At 35.6% G+C, this 20643-nt stretch overlaps 1 protein-coding gene across 4 annotated transcripts in view; it reads right to left on the bottom strand.

The window, feature by feature from the left end:
- The window catches only part of LOC106872416 (transmembrane protein 185B), a 32337-nt gene that overhangs the window by 11246 nt on the left and 448 nt on the right, over positions 1-20643 (bottom strand). For 3 of the 4 annotated variants that reach the window (XR_016243961.1, XR_016243960.1, XM_014919412.3), the window contains exons 2-6: positions 12371-12547; positions 11236-11443; positions 2727-2810; positions 825-1001; positions 90-213 (exon numbers count right to left, since the gene is read on the bottom strand). Coding sequence is in view for 2 of the 4 variants with exons in the window: in XM_014919412.3 (XP_014774898.1) it covers positions 90-213; positions 825-1001; positions 2727-2810; positions 11236-11443; positions 12371-12547 (770 nt within the window). In the remaining 2 variants the exon portion in view is untranslated. Of the gene's footprint in view, positions 1-89; positions 214-824; positions 1002-2726; positions 2811-6463; positions 6509-11235; positions 11444-12370; positions 12548-20643 lie in introns of all 4 variants that reach the window. The other variant, XM_089361446.1, reaches the window with a different exon arrangement.

Here is a 20643-nt window from a genome sequence, read left to right as displayed (position 1 = left end):
TGAGTAGCTATCTCTATATGGTGTGTGAAGCCTGCTCAGCTTTGAATACAAGACTTATTTAACGTTGAGACGCAAACTTGTATACTCACAGTGGTTACCTCCCTTACAACCAAACGCCATACATATCAGTGTCATTAGGGAGATCAACAAAGGCACGGTGATAGCTGAATATTTAAAGTTGTTATCGCTGTCAAGTCGATTGGCAAGTAAGATCTGAAATTGAAAAGAACACAACAGATAATAATAATAGACAAATCAACTGAAATACACATACATATATACATCAGGGATGTTTGGCCTTGTGACTGGCATGAACCGATTAGATTTTGGGATTGATCCAGTACCAGACAAGGATTCTGGATTATTTGTTATACTTACTTTACTTTACATGAAGTATTATGATCTTACGTTGACTTTCAAGTCTTTCTCTGATTATCTCCCTTGAAAGCAAGCTCATGGTTTCCACGTAAATTATGGCAGCATTGCTGTTTCCAAAGTTTAAATTTTGTTTCTCTATTATTAATTTTACTCATGTCTCTATCTTAGTAGAGACTGATGAATAAAGATATCAAACGACATAAACAAATATAATCATAAACAGAGCCATATAACCAATTATACAGACACCCCAAATACTCACACTCCAGTTATTCAGTCCTGGCAAAGGGCAAAAGGTCAAGTTGACTTGAGCAAAGTTTGAACCAAGAACACATAGAGAAAGAACGAAATAACACAAAGTCTTCAGTTTGACATGGCACCTCTTCTGCCAATCTACGGTTCTACATGGAATAACATAACAACACTGAACTTCAAAAGTTACTTACTTCGAAAGTTAATAATGGTATGACAAGGAATGAATATGCTATGGCAGAAGAAAGATTTCCTCGTCTCTGTTCTGGAATTAAATCTGGTGACTTCATCAAGATTATGGTTAGAATTATTCTATACAACATCCCAATCATTGCTATACACATCACAATCCATATAGGAATAAATACAATCTGAAAATAAAACAAAAGACAAACAAAATTAATTTCCTGCAACGAAACATTTCAAAGTTGCAGACATTTGTCTGCAAACAATTCCTAGAAACTGACCAAACACAATGGCTATGGCAGTTGCACTTAGATTTCTATCCATTGTTTCCTTAGAGTACATCCTCATTATCATCATGATTAAGTTAGCTTGATCATATCCTATTCCAGGGGTTCCCAACCACAGAGTCACAAACCAGACCAGGCCATGAATAATTTCATACAGGGACACACAGAATAAATAAAAATGTTGAAATTTTATTTCTATTTTATTGACTATCAGTCTGCAGGATGTTTTTGCATTCCATACATCCTGATCCTTATCCATGAGGGAGGAACTCCTCCCTGGACTCCTTCCACCTCTGTTTGTCTCTGGCCAGTCATGATCATATAGGCCCCAGATAGAGGATGAGATCCATATGTCATGTGGATACTGGCAGTAAAGAATAGGCCCGACATATTCCCGCATGAGGTAAAAGCCCTCTTAAGGGCTCACCAACCTGCAGTGCCAAGCATGGTGAGTATGGCAACATCCCTGGTTGACATACACCAATAATTATATATGTATTACATATGTAATAATTAAATTATATATTATGCACTTTACTGTATTTGTTATGCGTATGATCCCCAGGTCTGTGGGAAAATCGTTTTGCATGAAATCAGTCCATGGCGACAAAAGACGGCTCAGGATTGCTATCTTTTCTTTCTCGGGCTGTTGTGCAATACTAAGCTATAAACTACTTCAGGGGAGATAACTTACCTGATATTGAAATAATGCTCAAAATCTAATTCTCAAATCTTTCTATCACTGACCACAGACCCCAGGAATTTTCCCACAGACCCCAGGGCTTCTGAAAGTTGTATATATTCAATAAGCTGATTATGTTAACAAACTTGTTTTCTCAGTTTTATCTCTCAAATGAAAGATATCTGAAACTGAAGGACATCCAGCTGTAGAAACCATGCCAAAGCAGACACCAGGACTTGGTGCAGTCCTCTGGTTAGCCAGCAACTATCAAACCAACCATCCATGCCAGCATAGAAGACAGTAAATGATGATGATGATGATGAATAATCATATATAACGTGTTTGGTTACAGTCCCCCATGAAAGTACGTCTGGGCTTCCGAACATGTCTTGACATAAACAAAAGACTCATTCATATTGTGTTGTTTTGTTACCAGGTTTCCATGTAAACATGTTGTTAGAAAGACTGAGATTATTAACCACACTTGAAAATAGGCAGAGGTTGACATCAGGAAGAGCATCCAAACGTCCATAAGTGCCCAAACATACTTTCCTCTGATGGACTGAGTAATTATACACTTTACATCGCAGCCTTTTAAAACTTTGAACATAGCTCAAGAAACCCCATTAACATCTTGTGGAAAATCCAAGAGTCTGTGGACACCACTGTTCTAAACTATATGCATTTGATTCTAAGTTCATTTCTTTAAATTAAACCCCAGACTAATGTTGTAAGGAAACTTACAGTTGACAAAACCCAACTTCAATATATCCTTCAGATTTACTTTTAATTTCGGAATTATTAGTTTTTAATCTGGAAGCTAAACAACAAAGACAACTAGATAACTATTTGATGAGAACTGACCTCTGCAGACATTTAATGGGTCATTATTAGGAATTTAGAAACAAAGATAAAAATGTAGGATTATAGGTTACACATACCACCCAATTCCACAAAATGAAGTTGTCCAGTCGTAAAGCAAGGAAGATGAACTGGAGAATGTTTACAGCACAAAACAGTTCCATCTAGAACCCAAAGCAGAAAATGAGAAAAACAAAGAAAAAAGATCATAACTTTCGAGTCTGGTACAGAAAAGATAAATTAAAAAGTATTATCCATCAAAAATACATCAAAAGAATAGATATAAAAACAAAACAAAAACAAAAACATTAGAATATAATTTATAAAAACCACAGAAATAATAAAACATAAATGCAGTCAAAATGAGACCAGAGATAGTGACCTAAAAAATAATGGAAATTTATCTTTAACCAAATAATAAAATTTAAGCAATAACATTTTAAAATATAAACACCATTAAGTTCTGAGAGCAGGGAATAAGGTGCTGTTTATTCCATCAACGAAGCAGCTCAGCTTACTTCTCTGCTAATAAAGGGTCAAGGATTTATTGAAAAAACTCCAGATTTAAGGAAAACAGTTCTGCGATATAAAACACTTCTGCTCATCTATTTTGAAATTTGGTTTTACTTATTTGTGCGTACATGTGAGTGCGTGTGTGTGTGTGCGCGCATGTTTGTGTGTGCATGTATGCATGGTATATATCTTAATTTTTAATACAAAGTACTGAGTGTTCAATAACCAAAGCATTTATCTAATTCAAATTTAATTTACTTACAAATGTATAACACACACACACTGCTTGACCAAGCTCCAAAGCAGCATAATCAAAGCTAGCCAATGGCAAGATAATAGTTGCAGTCCAAGAGAGACCTTGAACAAAGGCCAGGGCTACAGTTGAAAACACCTGCTCAAGGTGCAGGGAAGCTGAACCTGAACTGAAAACCTTGCAGCAAACCAAACTTCTTGACCAGTCAACCAAACCTGTGCTCTTCCCATATACATCATCATCATCATCATTAAAAGTCCATGTTCCATGCTGAGATGGGTTGGACAGTTTGACAGGCTCCAATGGGTTCAAGGACTGCTTCATGTTCCAAAATCTATGTTGACATTGATTCTGCAGCTGGATGCCCTTCCTAAAGCCAACCACTTTACAAAATATATATACTGGGTGCATTTTTCATATCACCAGCACTAGTGAGGTCACCATGCAGATTGCAGCACTACAAAACCCGAGAGCAGCAGCCTCAAGATATGAGGTGAAGTGTGACAGAAATCATGGGAAAACTGGGGACGGCAAAGCTTTCTGAATGGCACACCTAATGAAAAATTACCTTCAATTTTATCTTTAGTGGTGCAGCTCACCTGATAACGAACCAGGTCTCATGTGGCTTGCTTATCAAAAAATTGTTGCCCATGTCTGACTTAAAGTACCGGAGAAGGGGCCAGAGCAGAACAGGTCTCTTGCGGTAGAAGGGCCACATGGACCCTCAAGGTATGAAGTGAATGGGGGTGGGGAAGGAAGAACCAGGAGTGTGTGTTAGAGGTTGCAAGAGTGTATGGAGGAAAGCAAGGTATGAAGGAATGGATGAAGTAGTGAGTAGAATGAAGAACAGGCGGAGTGGATGATGAGTAGAGGATTTAGACAAGAGGAGGTGACTGGATATCAAAGACATTTTCAGTAATTCCCAATTGTTTCGTTTTTGTTTTCTTCTAGATATTTCAACATGAAGGCAAACAATTTAAGATACATTCACATGTACATGTTCAGATATGCATATGAAAAGAAAAGTGAAGAAATTATGCATGTAAAAATCAAAAGTGACGAATTAAGAGTATAAAAAAAAAAATTTGTAAAATGAGATAATAGTCGAAGTTTAGTAAAGAACAATATAGAGAAAGAAAGAGAAAAATAATAATAATAATGTCAACTATAAAGACAAATAAAACAATGAAAAAAAACCAACACCAGACTAATCAATGTTGGCCATATGAAAATCTACAATAATAACGTACAGCTCACTAAATAGAGGAAGGATGGCAAATAACAAGAACTACAATTATCTTTATGCAAAAAATATTTTTGAAAAAAAAAAAAAAACACTAAAAAGAAAATATTATCCATAAGTTTTTATATATAATATACATATAAATAATAATAATAATAATAATATTTCATATATATATTAGTGTATATGGTTCACAGTTCTTCATTTGAGAGGGTCAAATTTGAAAACAATTATTGTATTTATTTTTAAATAGGAAAAAAATATAAAGGTAACTATTCCGTTAATCTGTGAAATGCAGATCAAAAATCCCAATTTCAGAAGTTTAATTAAATTCAATTTAATTAGTGAGAGAATTTATGTATTCTAATAACAAATATCTAGGCTTCTGTTTAACCTTTTAAGCATTTAAACCAAACATATCTGGCCCAAAATATTCTCCCTGTTTTATGGTCAAACTGGCCAGATCTGGCCTCTCACACCTATCTTACAATAAGCAATCATAACATCAAGATCTCGAAATAGCAAGATAACGCATAAGTAATTCAAAGCCACGTGAATAAACAAGCATTGCATTTAACAGAGTGATCTGCATGCTAAAGGGTTGAAAATATTTCCAGAGAAGAGTTAGGAAGACACCAAGAAATTGTGATGTATTTCACAAACTTTGCTTTATTCTTCCTCTGGTGCTCAGACATTAGGTTGCGGTCATGCTTGGACATCACCTCTGTGGGTTTATTCCAGTCATGGACAAAGTGCAGCTTGCAGGATTTGATGAATGGCATGCCTACCTTCAATTAACTTTGTATTTTTTCACAGTGAAGCCTGCTCGATGATGAGCCATGTCTCATGTGGCCCACTCATTGTAAAAGTTTGCCTGTGCCTGGTTGGGTCAATTATATCAACCACAGTATTTGACTCACATTCATTTTCATTGATCTCAGAAAGGCAAGCAGTAAATTCAACTTATCAACCTGGAGGGCAGGGAAGGACAGCATTTAACATGGAACCAAAAAGAGACAAAACTGAATATATCACAAACTATTTTATCCAATGCTCTACCAATTCTGTCATGCCCCTTCATCAGGAGGGCAGTTTAATTACCATTGCTAAAATGAAATGCTGATTTCAAATTTTGGCACAAGGCCAGCAATTTTGGAAGAGGAAACAAGTCTACTACATTGTGGCTGTTTGCACACAGGTATCATACAATCTGCCTTTCACTCTGAGGGACGGGCCCTTAGTTACCAACAGAGGTAGAAGCTTTCAGAACTTTGCCCAACTCCTATTCTTATTCTAGCAGCTACGCTCTAGGAGCATCCACCACCGCTGCTGACTTGGTCACCTAGGTAACAAAAGCTATCAACTACTTCTAGGTAACCCACCCCCACCAGCAGCATTTGATGCCTCTCAATAATAAACAGTCATGTATCTGACAAGGAGGCAATTTACCACCACCCCCTACATTTATGATATAATTGCACTGATAATTTAATGGATTTCCTGCTTTCAAAACACATTGTACTGAACTGTGAAGGTTTCTTTTTAATTATACCTAAACACTACCTTGTTTTCAACTTGACCCCTGCATACATACACACTCACATATATACAAATAAAATTTAACCCCATGCAGTTTTGTGGGTCTGTAATTTTTTCTTTTTTGTATATTTTAATTAAATCTGTGTACACTAAGTCTTAAGTGAAGAAAGGAAAGAAAGAAAAACTCATTTAAAAAAAAAAAAAACTGGTTCCAGTTTTGTTTATATAAACAATAAGCAACAGGCAGTGGGTGCAGGTAGTTTTCATACCTGCAGAGCGCCAGGGTTCTCTAATATTCGGTATTGTACTGCAAACTGAAGAAAAAAAAATGCAAAAATGCCAAAAGAAAGAGAATCAAATAACAAAATGAATATAATTAAAAACAGTATCATAATTAGAAAGAGAATTGGAGCAAAAAAAAAAAAAAAAAAAAAAAAAATCTTCCAATTTTAAAGTGTTCATATTTTAAAACTTTCTATCTTAATTTTATGTAAGAATCTTTTTCTTAAGTTGTGTTCCAAATAGCCATATTCATAATGAAATAGTTTATTTTACGAATCTTTACTGTACATATTTCAATAGAAATTTGGTCAGAAAAAGGTAAAACCAAACAGTTTTTGACAACATTCCACTGGACTTCAAACATAATCAGAACATTTAAACGGCTTTCAATATCACAATGATCTTCAATTAATTATTTACACATTGTGAAATCTTTAAATTTCATTTTCATTTTTAAATACTAAATTTATTGCCAGTTTGAAAGAAAACGACACAAGAATAAATTTCAACTAATGACCGTCTCACTTCATAGAAGATTATTAGAAATTATAATTCATTTGTACTTCATTCTTGGCAACAATTAATTAACATTTAATCATTCCTACCAGCCAACAAACTAAAACCTCAACCAATAAAGTCTTAATGCAAAAAACAATTCATAAATTATATTTAAGTTTCGATAAACAATGAAGATGTAATGATTTCAGAGCAGAGAACACGTACATTAATACATAAAACCATTTGGCAAACCTGCAGCCTTAAAGTGTTGACTAAAAGAGAGATTGTATGAATGAGGTTGGAAGAAAAATGGTTTGAGGGAAAAGTGGAACTAAAGTGAAGATAATAGTAAAAGACACACATTCAAGCTGAAAGATGAGAGAAACAGCAAAAGTACATCAAGGCAGCTTCCCTTAAAATATAAAAAATGTAATGTGGTTAATACTAAATTACAAAGAAATTAATATTGATACACAACCCTCAGGTTAAAAAAAAAAAAAAAAAAAAAATGAAAGGAAAAAACCTGAAGGAATGAATATGGGATATTCATGCCTCTCCAAAAACATACCATGTGGAGGAAGGGCAAAATTGCTGTAATTGGGAAACCAATGTTACAGGTCTAGTTCACCCAAAGCAAGCATGTAATTTGTAGAGCCGAGAAAGAAATGAATCTCGGAGCACTCAGAAAAACAGAAGTTACAATGCTTGCCTGATCTTGGTTTCTTCACAAAAAATACATATATTCTAAACATCTAACCTTTCACTAATGGCCTTTGTTAATTAACACTTTAATTGGCATCAACTACATTACCTTGCAGCTTCAGTTGCTTTGCTTCCCTCTACTTCAATCATCATCATCATCATCACTACAACCACCATCACTTTACATTTGATTTCAATGCTGGCATCAGCTAGATGCAACAACACAATACGAACAAGTTCATAATGTGAAGCTTTAGGTTCGGCTTGGGTCCCCCAGCTGGATGCTCTTCCTATCAACAACCACGTTAAGCACACAGAATGCAAATCCTCATGGTAGCAGCTTGGCCAAAATTCTCATGTCCTTGACAAGACAAAAAGCTCTCCCGAACTCTACAATGTCTCTTCTTTGCCAACCACTTTACAGAATGTAGTGGTACCAGTGCTACTAATGATTCCTCATACTCAGACCAATGTTCCTTACAAACAATTCACACCTACTGGGTCAGTATAGAGAGGTGGCTAGGAGGTTTCAATTCCAATAAGCAGCAACTTGAGCAAGTGTCTTCAACCACAGTTGACCAATACAAAGAAAGCCAAACAATCTTTTCTGAATGAATAAGCTATTAAAGGTGAAACTTAGAAGTCCCAATCAAACCAATATCATCAATGAATATTACTTTACTAAATGTATAGAGACCCACCATCAGTAAATGTTTTTCAATATGTTAATCAACAATACCAAGTAACACATGAACGCACGCACATATATACATACATACACACGCGCACATACACACACAAATTAATGTTTCTTTTCATATCAAATTGTATATAAATATCTAACATTTAACTGAAAGATAACTCAATACGTTTTTTACCCAAGTGCATATTTATTAATTTTTACAAGGAAGAAGTTGACAGTGACTTGAAAGTTTTGGTTAGCTCAACTTCATCATATATAAAGGTTCCAAAGCTATTCTGTCTCTTCTAGGATTTTTCCAACTTTGTAAGTTTAAATATTTTTAATATATTAGAGCAGTATTTTTTTTTAAATCATCTGTGTGTATGTGTGTGCAGTCTATGCAAATACCAGACAATGAAACTAATTTATATAAATATTGCTCTTATAACAATAAAATGTCACAACAAACCATTAACTTATTTGCTGTAAAATGGGAAAAAAATTGTGATATTGGTAGGAATAAACTGAAAAGGTAAAACAGTAGTTCAAATATAGAAAATTTTACATTAAAAAAATTTAACTTTAAAAAAATTCCAAAATACATATACATTTACAAAAATTTTAAATATCCACACATTCATGAATTTATAAAATATACATATGTGTGTATGTACTCTAAGACAAACACCAACATTCCCATGTGACATGTCTGAAAATTATAAAGAGATCCTCTTTACATGAAACTATTGGTAACCCAGAAATTGTGTGTGTGTGCATATATATATATATATATACACACACACACACACGCATAAGCTGTACAAACAATGAAAGCAAAGGAATTTGCATAGACTGTAAAAATTTTATTCCTATCTAGGTGTACATATACTCCACCTTAAATATATGACAAAAATCAACTGCAAAGTTTATTAAGGTGTGTCAATACTCTAACAACAAAGTATAATTAATATCTATGGCACAGCGACAATTTTATAAACGTCAGGGTCTGGATTAAAAGCATGTAGATATTTGGCAAGTCTTATTAACAACAAACAGATGTATATTTGTAGATGATGTGCGCAATATAGCAGTATATATATATATAAAGTTGAAATTTACAAAAGACAAAGACAGGTGTGTTTTTATGTGTGTGTGTGTGTGTGTGTGTGTGTGTGTGTGTGTATATATATATATATATATATATATATATATATATATATATACATACATACATACACGATACACACAGAGTGCTGTCAAAAGAAAATGGTAAAGCGTTAGCTATATGACAACACCATTATTACCAACCTAACTTCACTAGTGCCACACCAAAGGGCAGGTAAAATAAGGGAAGTTTTTTGCTGCATCTTGTATGTGTGCGTTTTGTGCATATATATATATATAAGAAGCAGATGATGTGGTTTAACAAAACAAAAATAAAACTAATAACAAAAACTTACAAGTTTGGAGACAAAATAATGAGAATATAAAAACTGTGAATACAAAAATGAAATTAAAAAATATATGGGTAAAAAAAACAAAAGCAAAGAATAAACAAAATATTTTTAAAGCTTTAAAATAAAAAAGTAGAATTACTAAAAGTGAAAAATTCTAAAAACAAAAAACTATGAAGAATATATTTATTAGAATATAAAATAAATGTTTAAATATAATATAAAAAGAAATGTTTGATAATGCATTTTTGACAAAAACAAATATTAGAGTAATATAAATAAAAATAAAGACTTTTTTTTTCTACCATAATTATTCGTATAAAAATTGTAACTAAATTAAAGAGAGAATAAATAATTTGAAGATGGTATTGCAGTAAGAGACATTAAGAAGTTAGTGTTAATATATTTGATGATATTAAGAATTAAATAACTAATTAAAGATATGCAAGTGATGTTGGGGGGAGGGAGAGAGAAAAAGAAGAGAAAATAATAGCCAACTGGCCCGTAGTCACATGCATTTAGTGTTATAAAAATAATAAAGAAATGAAAATCTGCAAAAAAAAATAAAGATATTGTTTGGTTCTGCAAGGTTGAACATGATTTTTTCTCTCACCCTTGTCCACACAGGTATTGACAAGTGAGTGGGTAGGGAAGGGTGATAACTGATAACCCATGGCACCAACTGATAACCTTCTTGACACCGACTGATAGCAAAAATGCAACAGCCCTTTCCAAAAAAATTATCTTCAATGCTTTTTCAGAATAAAGGTAATATTTTTCTTTTATAATTCTGTTCACAAAGCAACCAATTAATAGTTTCTGTTTCAATGAAGCTTTACCAATAGTCAGGAAAAATGCCATTAAGCATTTTTTCACAGTGGTAAAGATTCTGCAAGCTCACCACCTGACAAAAAAATAATTTTTAAAGTTTACCTTATATATTCGTGTAAAAGTCAAATTTTTTAAGGTCAAATTTATGGGGTTGACTATTACATGGATACTACTTTTGAGGGGCTGAAATTCAAGCTAGAATCCAAAAGTACCGTATCAGAAGCCCAACTGATCTCTAAGTGAAGAGGAGGAGGGGAGGAGGAGGTGGATTACAATTGACCCCAGTGCTTCACTGGTACGTATTTTATCAACCTCCCAAAAAGATGAAAGGCAAAATTGACCATAGCAGCATTTAAACTGAGAATGCAAACAGCTGGAAGAAAAAACACCATCTTAATAATAAAAAAGTTAATTATCATATCAAATCCACACAAATTCTTGATTATTTTTGAAATCAATTGAAATGCATAGTTGAAGTAAGATAATGAAAAGGTTTAAAAAAAAAAAAAAAAAGAGTGACTGCATTATTACTATTATTACTACATCAATGTAAAAATAATATAAAAAACATTTGTGGTTATGGTTCACTTACCTCAAATGACCTTTCATTCTTCACAGCCCATATACAAATGCCGATAGAGACAACTGACATGAATATGAGAGGAATAAAAACTAGGATCCACGAGTGTGTTTTGTTTTCCAAGTTGTCACAAGCAAGAATCTCAAACATTAGCAGAAGTAAATGCATCCCTGTGCAGATGACCATAGCTTTATACTGGACATAGCCATCACCTTCAACTCTACAATGAAACAAAGAAAACGGTTAAAACTCACTCAGATGGTGACATTTCTGCAAATCAAAACAAGTTCTTATTCTTTTTACCGTATTTTCCAGCATGTGAAGGTACATGGCCTAGCAGTTAGGATGATGCATTCATGGTAACTAGATCGTAGGTTCAATCCCCAGACTAAGCAGCACGTTGTGTTCTTGAGCAAAGCTCTTCATTTCATGATACTCCAGTCCACTCAGCTGTAAATAGGTACACCCTGCAACAGATTAGCCTCCTGATCAGGGGTTAAATTGGCTTACTCACCTAGCCAGTAGGGTGGCATCATTCGAAAGGTAAGTGCATTGTGACCAGCGATGTATATAACAACATCCAATAGTCTGGTCAATTATGTGATCACATGATTTTCTGGCATCCAAACTGAATTGTTCAGACCAAAATTTATAGCCAAAAAAGACAGAGCAACTTATACAGCAAGACAACTTTGGAGAAACAAAATTTCCACACAAAATGCAGCAGCAGGATTTGGAAAGATAATGATGATGATGTTCCAATGTCTACTCTGTATACTATGATGACTTGTATGCCAGAAAATACAGTAAAATTCATGAAAGTGTCACTCAAGCTCAGGTCCATTCTATAAACTTGTTCCTTGCCCTCATATTCTAACCCTCTTGTGTCTTAACTCCAGGGTAACCTCTTCCATTATTTGTTGCAACAACAGTTTTTATAAATGCTACCCTTCCTGCTATTAACTGCAACTATACCATTAAGTAGAACTTGTTTTTCTTCAGCCGAGCAAAATGAAGAGAGAGAGAGAGGTGAAGACAGAGAGAGAGAGAGAGAGATGATGAGAGAGACAAATAAACAAACACAGAGGATAAACAGAGTTTCATAAAAAAACAAAAGGGTGGGTAAGTTCCTGGCCTCTGCACTCACCTGTACTGAGGATTTCTCCACCAAATGTAACTGCCGACCGAAGCACCAGCTACCACCATTACTTTCCACAGCCATATTGGAAAGAAAACAAGCCAATAACTCCATTGGATCGTTTCATCCAATCGTAATGAAAACAGCAGAGAAAAAACCAGCAAACTTGAAAATACCAGGAATTGGCTGAAAATAAGAACAGAAATGTAAAAATAACAGGGGAAAAAATAAAAGTATCTTACAGAGAATAAGATTTTTAAATAGAATAATTCTACCATCAATATTTAACTTTTGTTTTCCCCATACAACTCTCTCTCTCCTCCTCTTTCCTGTCTCTCTCCCATACAAAAATCCAAATATGGCAGAGGGGAGAAGACATAACAATGGCTTCTTCTTACATTTCTGCTACTTATTCAGTTTATTCTGCAAGTCTCATGCTCTCCCATGCTTGCCCATGAAGCACAGAACCTGTTTAACCATCGGGCAAGACGACCAATTCATGTGACATCAAGGCCTGTGTGTCACCTGTTTTACAGGCCAACCTTTCTCTGAGCCCTGTACACTGGCAATCCATCAGTTACAACTACGAGGGTTCCAGTTGATCCAATCAACAGAACAAATCAGCAGTAAGTGGTTGAGCTCTCCACAGATACATGTACCCTTAACATAGTCCATAGGGAGATTCAGACTGACACAGGATGTGACAAGGTAGACTCTTTGAATTAAAGGTACAACTCATTTTCGCCAGCTGAGTGGACTGGAGCAACGTGAAATGAAGTGCCTTGGTCAAGGACACAACACACCACCAGGAATTGAACTCGTGATCTTACGACCATGAGCTGCATACCCCTAATTACTAAGCCATGTGCCTGTGCACCTTAGCCAAAGGATCATCTACCGTTTGACTCATAACTGGGGTCCCTAAACAAGTGTTACCACCCCAAGCTAGAGTGGACCTGTGAGTAGTGGTGACTAACAGGAATTCGTTACTCCCAAACCCACCCCACAAAGCTCCTGAATTCCCAAACTGGAGCCTCACCATTGGATTCAGTTTGGTATCTCGTCCAGGTCATCATACTACCACAGGTGAAACAAATGACCCTGTTCAGTGTTATCCTAAAATTCTTACCTGATTATTTTATCCAAAAATCTCATCTCCTCCACTTCTACTGTCGCCAATCTGCCAACAGCATTAAGCAAAACAATCTTTCATCAACCCTTTTTACATTTTTAATCATGCTATTAATGCCATAACCACTTTTACCACTGACTATGTATACTATGTAACAGCAATGGTATCATCCTAAACTCACCCCAGACACCATCAGCATGCAACCTCAAGTTCTCCCACTAAACCTACATACCCTTCTTAAACAAAGATGGAAAAGATACACAACATCCGTGATACTCAACAATTAAATGACAGATGCAGCCAATGCACAGACATCTGTCTCTGGATGACAAATGCTGTCAAAACACAAACATTACAACTCTAACAAACAAATCACTGGCAATCACCTTGACCCAATTCTTTAAATACCATTTCAGAATGCCTCTGCAATCTTTATGTACCCAAGGTAGCACAGTGAAAACAAAGCTTGCTCTTCAGAATCCTTTGCCATGTGATGCTATCCAGGAAAACCCTTCTCTCACAAACACTTTACAATCAAGTGGTTCACTATTATGCTATTATCATTAGCCCCAGGCCACCCAAAGCCTAGTCTTTGGTAGACAGAAACTAAAAGAAGCCCATCACACATGTGTGTGAGTGTGTGTCTCCTTCCTTTGACTTCAGATGATTGTTGTAGACCAGTAGTTTTCAACCATTTAAAAAAATCTATGGACCCTCTTTGATTACTATTCTACTCTGTCAAACCGTCCAACCTATGCCAGCATGGAGGAGGAGGAGGATAGGCAGGCTTCTTTCAGTTTCCATCTACCAAATCTACCAAATCCACTTACAAGGCTTTAGCCAGCCTGGAGTTATAGAAGACACTTGCCCAAGGTGCCACACAGCGGGACCTAAAAGCTACGTGGTTGGGAAGCAAACTTCTGAACTATGAAACTTAATGGTTTTCTGTCATTTCAATTAGCACTGAACTAAATGAGAAAAGCCAATTAAGACTATTGCTATTTCAGGTCACCAAACTGCCACCATAGCTGTCAGCACAAACATAAATTGCATATTTGTAAAATGCTTACACAGGTCAAAAACACAACTTCATTAACATAGAATAATTAAAATAATTATTAATGTTTAAGACAGACAACTAATTTAACCAGACACAAGGCATCATCATCACCATTTAAAGTCTATATTCCATGCTGGAATGGTTTAACAGAATCCAACAAATCCAAGAACTCCATCATGCTTCAATGTCTGCTTTGGTATGGCCTCTACACCTGGACACCCTTCCTAATACCAACAAGTTCACAGAGCATATTGGGTGAGTTTTTTGGAGTTTTTTGTGCTGCTAACACCATTGTGGTTGCTATGTAGCATGTAAGACCATGGAACCCAAGAGAGATAACTTTTATGCTCAGAGGTGAGAGTTTAAAATATGAGAGAAGAAATCAGAACAGAACAGGGCTCTTGCTGTAGAGGGGTTACATGGCTGTTCACATTTTACAAGGGAAGGAAGCAAATACAGCAGTGGTGATGAGGGGGTCTCTATGGATCTTCAAGGTACATGCTGAGTAGAAATGAATGGTGGGGGGGGGGGCAAAAGAACCAAGAATGCAGATGATGTTGACTGGGCAAAAATCCTTAATGGCATAACATCTGTCTTTACGTCCAGAGTTCAGATTTCACAACTTTGCCTTTCATCCTTTCTGGAGTCAATAAAGTACCAGTTGAGTACCGGAGGTTGATGTAACCAACTTCCCTCCTCTCCCCAAACCTACTGGCCTTGTGCCAAAAACATGAAACTATTATACTTAGTAGTATTCTGAGTTGAAGGTAGACTTTGGAATAAATACCAGTTGAGTACTGGGGTCGATGTAATCGACTATCCCCTTCCCCCAAATTTCAGGCCTTGTACCTATAGTAGAAAGGATTATTATTATTATTATTATTATTATTACAAAACAAAGCCTTGTAATATTTGTTCTAACTCTTTACATTCTGAGTTCAAATCCTGTTATGGTTAATTGAGTCTTTCTTCCTTCAGGAGTCTATAAAAAGAAAATACCTGTCTAGTAGTGGGGGTCAATATAATCAATTGTTCCCTCAGCACTTAATTTGTGGCCATGTGCCTAGCTAGAAATTACCATTATGATCATCATCATCATCCAAATAATCCTTATATAGTAGATTTTATGACATAGTTTCAAATTCCAGTTGGAAGTGTTTACTTCATGTTGCTAGGATGTCAATGTCCTTCACAACAACTGAGACAATAACCTCTCACACTGGGACAAGGACACTGATTTGGAGAGAGAGAGAGAGAGAGAGAGAGAGAGAGAGAGAGAGAGAGAGAGGCTAACCGAATGTGAAAGAGAAAGAGAGAACAGAGTGAGAAAGACTAACAGACAGACAGAGGTGCAGCAGTAAAGTGAGACTCATTAAGCTATAAGTACCACTCGAGTGAGAAGTCCATTTGACTATTCTAAAATCTAAAGATATATTATGTTAAAGACAATCTAGAAAGATCCGGTTTCATGTGAAGAAACTAAAAGTGAAACTGTGTGCGTGTGAGTATTCTAGTGGTTTCTCTTTTAGCAGGAAGCAAGTTCAGGGAAAGATTCATGATGTGGGTATAATTAATACGCTACAGACTGAACCATCAACAACTTCATTTAACGTCCACTTTCTCATGCTTGCATGAGTCAGACAGAATTTGTTGAGGTGGATTTTCTACAACTGGAAGGCTGAAAAGCAATTTTTCTATATACATAGACTGACAGAAAGATTGTGTACACATAATGTCCATATAGAGACAGAGCAGTAGTGTCTCTCCATACAAAGATATGAAACTGTGCTTGTACATACAGCTATATAACAATGTGTGTCTGAAGAGATGTAGGGGAAGTTTGCATGTGTCTGTACACATAAAATAACTCTACGTGTTTATATACAGAGATGCAGTGTAATAGCATGTCTACATAGATGACGCAATGACAAATGACCATGACCTTTGACATTATGCCACGTTTAAGAGGAAGACCCCTGAAGCCAAGTAAAATCGCAGTTGTGGCAGATGCTGATGTCATGCAAATGGCACCCATGCTGATGGCACGTAAAAGCACCCATTACACTCTCGGAATGGTTGGCATTAGAAAGGGCAACCAGCCATAGAAACCATGCCAAATCAGACTGGAGTGGCTGTGTGGGAAGTAGCTTGCTTCCCAACCACAATGGTTCTGGGTTCAGTCCCACTGAGTGGCACACCTTGGACAAGTATCTACTATAAACTCAGGTCGACCAAAACCTTGTGAGTGGATTTGGTAGACGGAAACTGAAAGAAGCCCGTCGTGTTTGTCTCACCATCACCTGACAATTGATGCTGGTGTGTTTACGTCTCCGTAACTTAGCGGTTCGGCAAAAGCGACCGACAGAATAAGTCCCAGACTTATAAAGAACAAGTCTTGGGGCCGATTTGTTCGATTAAAGGGGGTGCTCCAGTATGGCCGCAGTCAAATGACAAGCAAATAAAAGAATGTACACACACTCAGAGAGAAAGAAAGAAAGACAGACCTCTGTATGTGGACCTGGGTACCAGAAGTCCTCATATAAACACTGAAAACTGAAGTGTTCTTGTGTATAGACTTACGGACATGGAATCGTATTCAAAGGGACAGAAAAATGTGGTGGTAACTAAAAAGAGACTCGCCATTCACTATCTCTCTCTTCCTGTTTAAACATAAACGGAAATGCGCAACCATATATACCAAAAAAAAAAAAAAAAATGGTTTAGCTCAGTATGTTCGTGATGTGACTATGTATGCATGTGTACAACCAGACATTAGCCCCTCCTCTCATATATATATATATATATATATATATGAGAGGAGGGGCTAATGTCTATATAATATATATATATAGAGAGAGAGAGATGATAGATATCAAATAGAGAGACACACACAGCAATGGGGAGAAAGGTGAGGAAGAAATAAGTCGAGCAATACTCGTAAGGCAGACACAACATGGTAGTGTGATTGTGCGCAGACACACTCACCCCAGAAATAAACCTGGCTAACAACACACAAGTGCTGTCAACTTCACAAGTGGGTTTGTTTATTCAGAGCTTAACAACAGACGGAAAGTAACAACACACACATTTAGCAGACGGACAATCGCTTTGTTTGGATTCAAATCAGCTAGACTCCCACATCTGTAATCTCGCACCACATTTCTTTTTTTCCATTTTGAAATAACTCCTATTGTATAATTCTTTTCACATGTAGAAATATAAAACTGTTATGTTCTTAGTGCTCGAGTAGCACGTTATTTTAATTGATCCCGGAAGAATGAAAGGCAAAGTTCACCTCCACAGGATTTGAACTCGTAACGTAAAGGGCCGTAACTAAATAACGCTGACCTTATTTTTATCTTTTCTCCTCAAAGAATATATTTTAAAATTTGATGAGACATTAATTTTGGGAAATATATAAATTCCCTAAAAGGTAATGAAAAAGTGTACGTATGTATAAACATTAAAGTTGTTCCAACACGCACTTGTTGATGAGAGAGAATATAATTCGTGTGTATAGTGAACTGGCGGTTCCACGTAGGTGTCTCTTTTATGAAGACATCAAATGGCTTGTTAGTCCTCATTTAACAAATCTATGACCGACAGATATTCCAGCCACTTCCATCACGTCCGTATATAGTTTTCCCTTGTTTAAAACACTAGGGTGGGATTTCAGGAAGACAGTGTTGTTGTTTCTAGCAGGTCTGGCGACCACGTAGACGCTGCGTCGGTAGCGGATCAGATAACTATAGATTGAGGCAACACTAATGTTTCTTCATAACTTGCGGGAGAATACAGGGTTTTTTGATGAAATTTTGCAGAGATACGTTTTCGAGGGAACAGATTACCATTATATTGATAAAATTCAGAAAACTATTTTTTTTTAAAGAATTATTCATTACTCTTCATCTTCTTTGAGTTTGTAACTATCAACAGTTTTCACTACATTTTTTTTAAAGATTTAGGTGTTTGAAACCTTAACATTACATAATCTACAGTCTCGAAAATGTATCCCCTCAAAATTTCATTAAAAGAATCTTTTTTTTTTTTAATAAAGTTAAGCGGAAACACAGCCAGAGAGGGTCACCAACCTGTAGTTATGCCGTCAAAATCATTGGTCACCAATAGGTGTTAACCTATTCCAATCACACAGACACAAACAACACTACCATACCATTGCAGAGGAAGAAATAAACGATTATGTAAGGTCAAAAGACAAAATATCATGTCTCAAAAATCTGTTTGGTGTTATCTGAGCGGAATGGGGAAGGGGATTTAGTTGCTATTTTTAGCAGGTTAGACGACCACATGCATATAGGTTCCCACGTTTAACCGGAATTTCGAATTTGTCATTCTTATTTGATTTTTACTTATTTATACGGAAATAATCCGAAACATTGTGAAGTTGGGACTTAACTGGTGTTAGCAACAAGACTAGATTCGTACACAAACTATATAAAGTAATTATGTATGTGTGTAAGCGAGTGTTTATATAGGTATGTGTATATTTATATTTATGTCTGTAAGGTGACAACAAAGGCGTCTCTGCTTTGTTCGACCTGCTACAAAAAGCAGCCAATCTTCATATCACATCTAAAGGAAGAAGACGAATATAAATATATATATATAGTTCATACATGCAATCCAAGATGAAATGGAAAAGAAAAAATACATGTTCAATGAATGTTGTTCTAGATCAAAGACAAAGTTGATGATGGAAAACGGTGTTATGTGTTTATAATCTCAGTAAAACATTAAAAATTCGCGTCCCAGACGCATCTGAAGAACTCAGGATTCTTCTGAAGCAAACAGAACAAGGGTTAAAAAAAACAATTATATACATACACACGCGCGCACATATATGCACACACACATATGCAATAAATTTTTACACACATGCATATACGTATACACACATACATAAAACTATACGTATACATAGATATATATATATATATATATATATATATACAAACCTATATGTAAGTATATACATATATGTATGTATATATATATACCTATATGTATGTAAGTATATATATATATATACCTTATGTATGTATATATATACCTATATGCATGTATATATATACCTATATGCATGTATATATATACCTATATGCATGTATATATATATATACACCTATATGTATACATATATATATATATACACCTATATGTATATATATATAATTACACATGCATACACTTATACGTATACACATATGCAGGGACAATGTGTGGTACATTCAAACTAAACTTAATCAGTGTTAATGTTTAAAATATAATCTAGATGTAAAAACTATCCATATCTTTAAGGTATTGTTTAACCTTCTAACCTCTCATTATCGAATTCAGCGTTCCAGCTATGACCATCTCGTCCTAAAGTCAAGCGTAACCTACCTAAGATTACACTATCAAACGTGTACTTCCTTTTTCTATAACAGTAAGGTGTCATTGGAACAAAGTTTTGACTACAATTTCTAGCACGTCCATAGACCCCCATCGTTGGCGACGATATAGAGTTAGTTCCTGAATTAGCCTTTATAATGATTACAGATGTTCCATCGGTCAAATTTTTTTCTAAAAGAAGAAAAAAAACAACCATAGTATACCTAAGACAGCAATATCTAGAGTGTCCTTCCCTCTTAGCTTTAAAAGCAGGAGAATGGCGTGACTTAAAGGATATCTAGCTGCTGTTTCTAAAAGGTTGATGTTTCGGTATATTTGCTAAACGCGTGTATATTTATGTATGTGTGTGGGTGTCTCTGTGATTGTGCCTTTCATAGACACTATGTGGGTGTAGGTGTACCTTTCTTAGACTATATACACACATACAGATAGATAGACAGACAGATAAATAAATAAATAAATAGATAGAGATAGATAGGTAGATTAATAGATAGATAGATACATAGAGGTGTACATGGGTACTTTTCTTTAGACTGTATGTATACACACACACACGTGTACATTCCTTTAGGCTATATAAATATATATATACATAAATATGGTGTGTGTGTATATATGTGGATGTATACGTGGGTGTACGTATGTACGTATGCCTTTCCTAGGTTGTTAGGTCGCGTG

This window comes from Octopus bimaculoides, chromosome 13, assembly GCF_046866305.1.
Source record: "Octopus bimaculoides isolate indiv1 chromosome 13, ASM4686630v1, whole genome shotgun sequence".
In the NCBI taxonomy this organism is placed as follows: Eukaryota; Metazoa; Mollusca; class Cephalopoda; order Octopoda; family Octopodidae; genus Octopus; species Octopus bimaculoides.
This window is presented reverse-complemented; position numbering and strand designations above follow the sequence as displayed.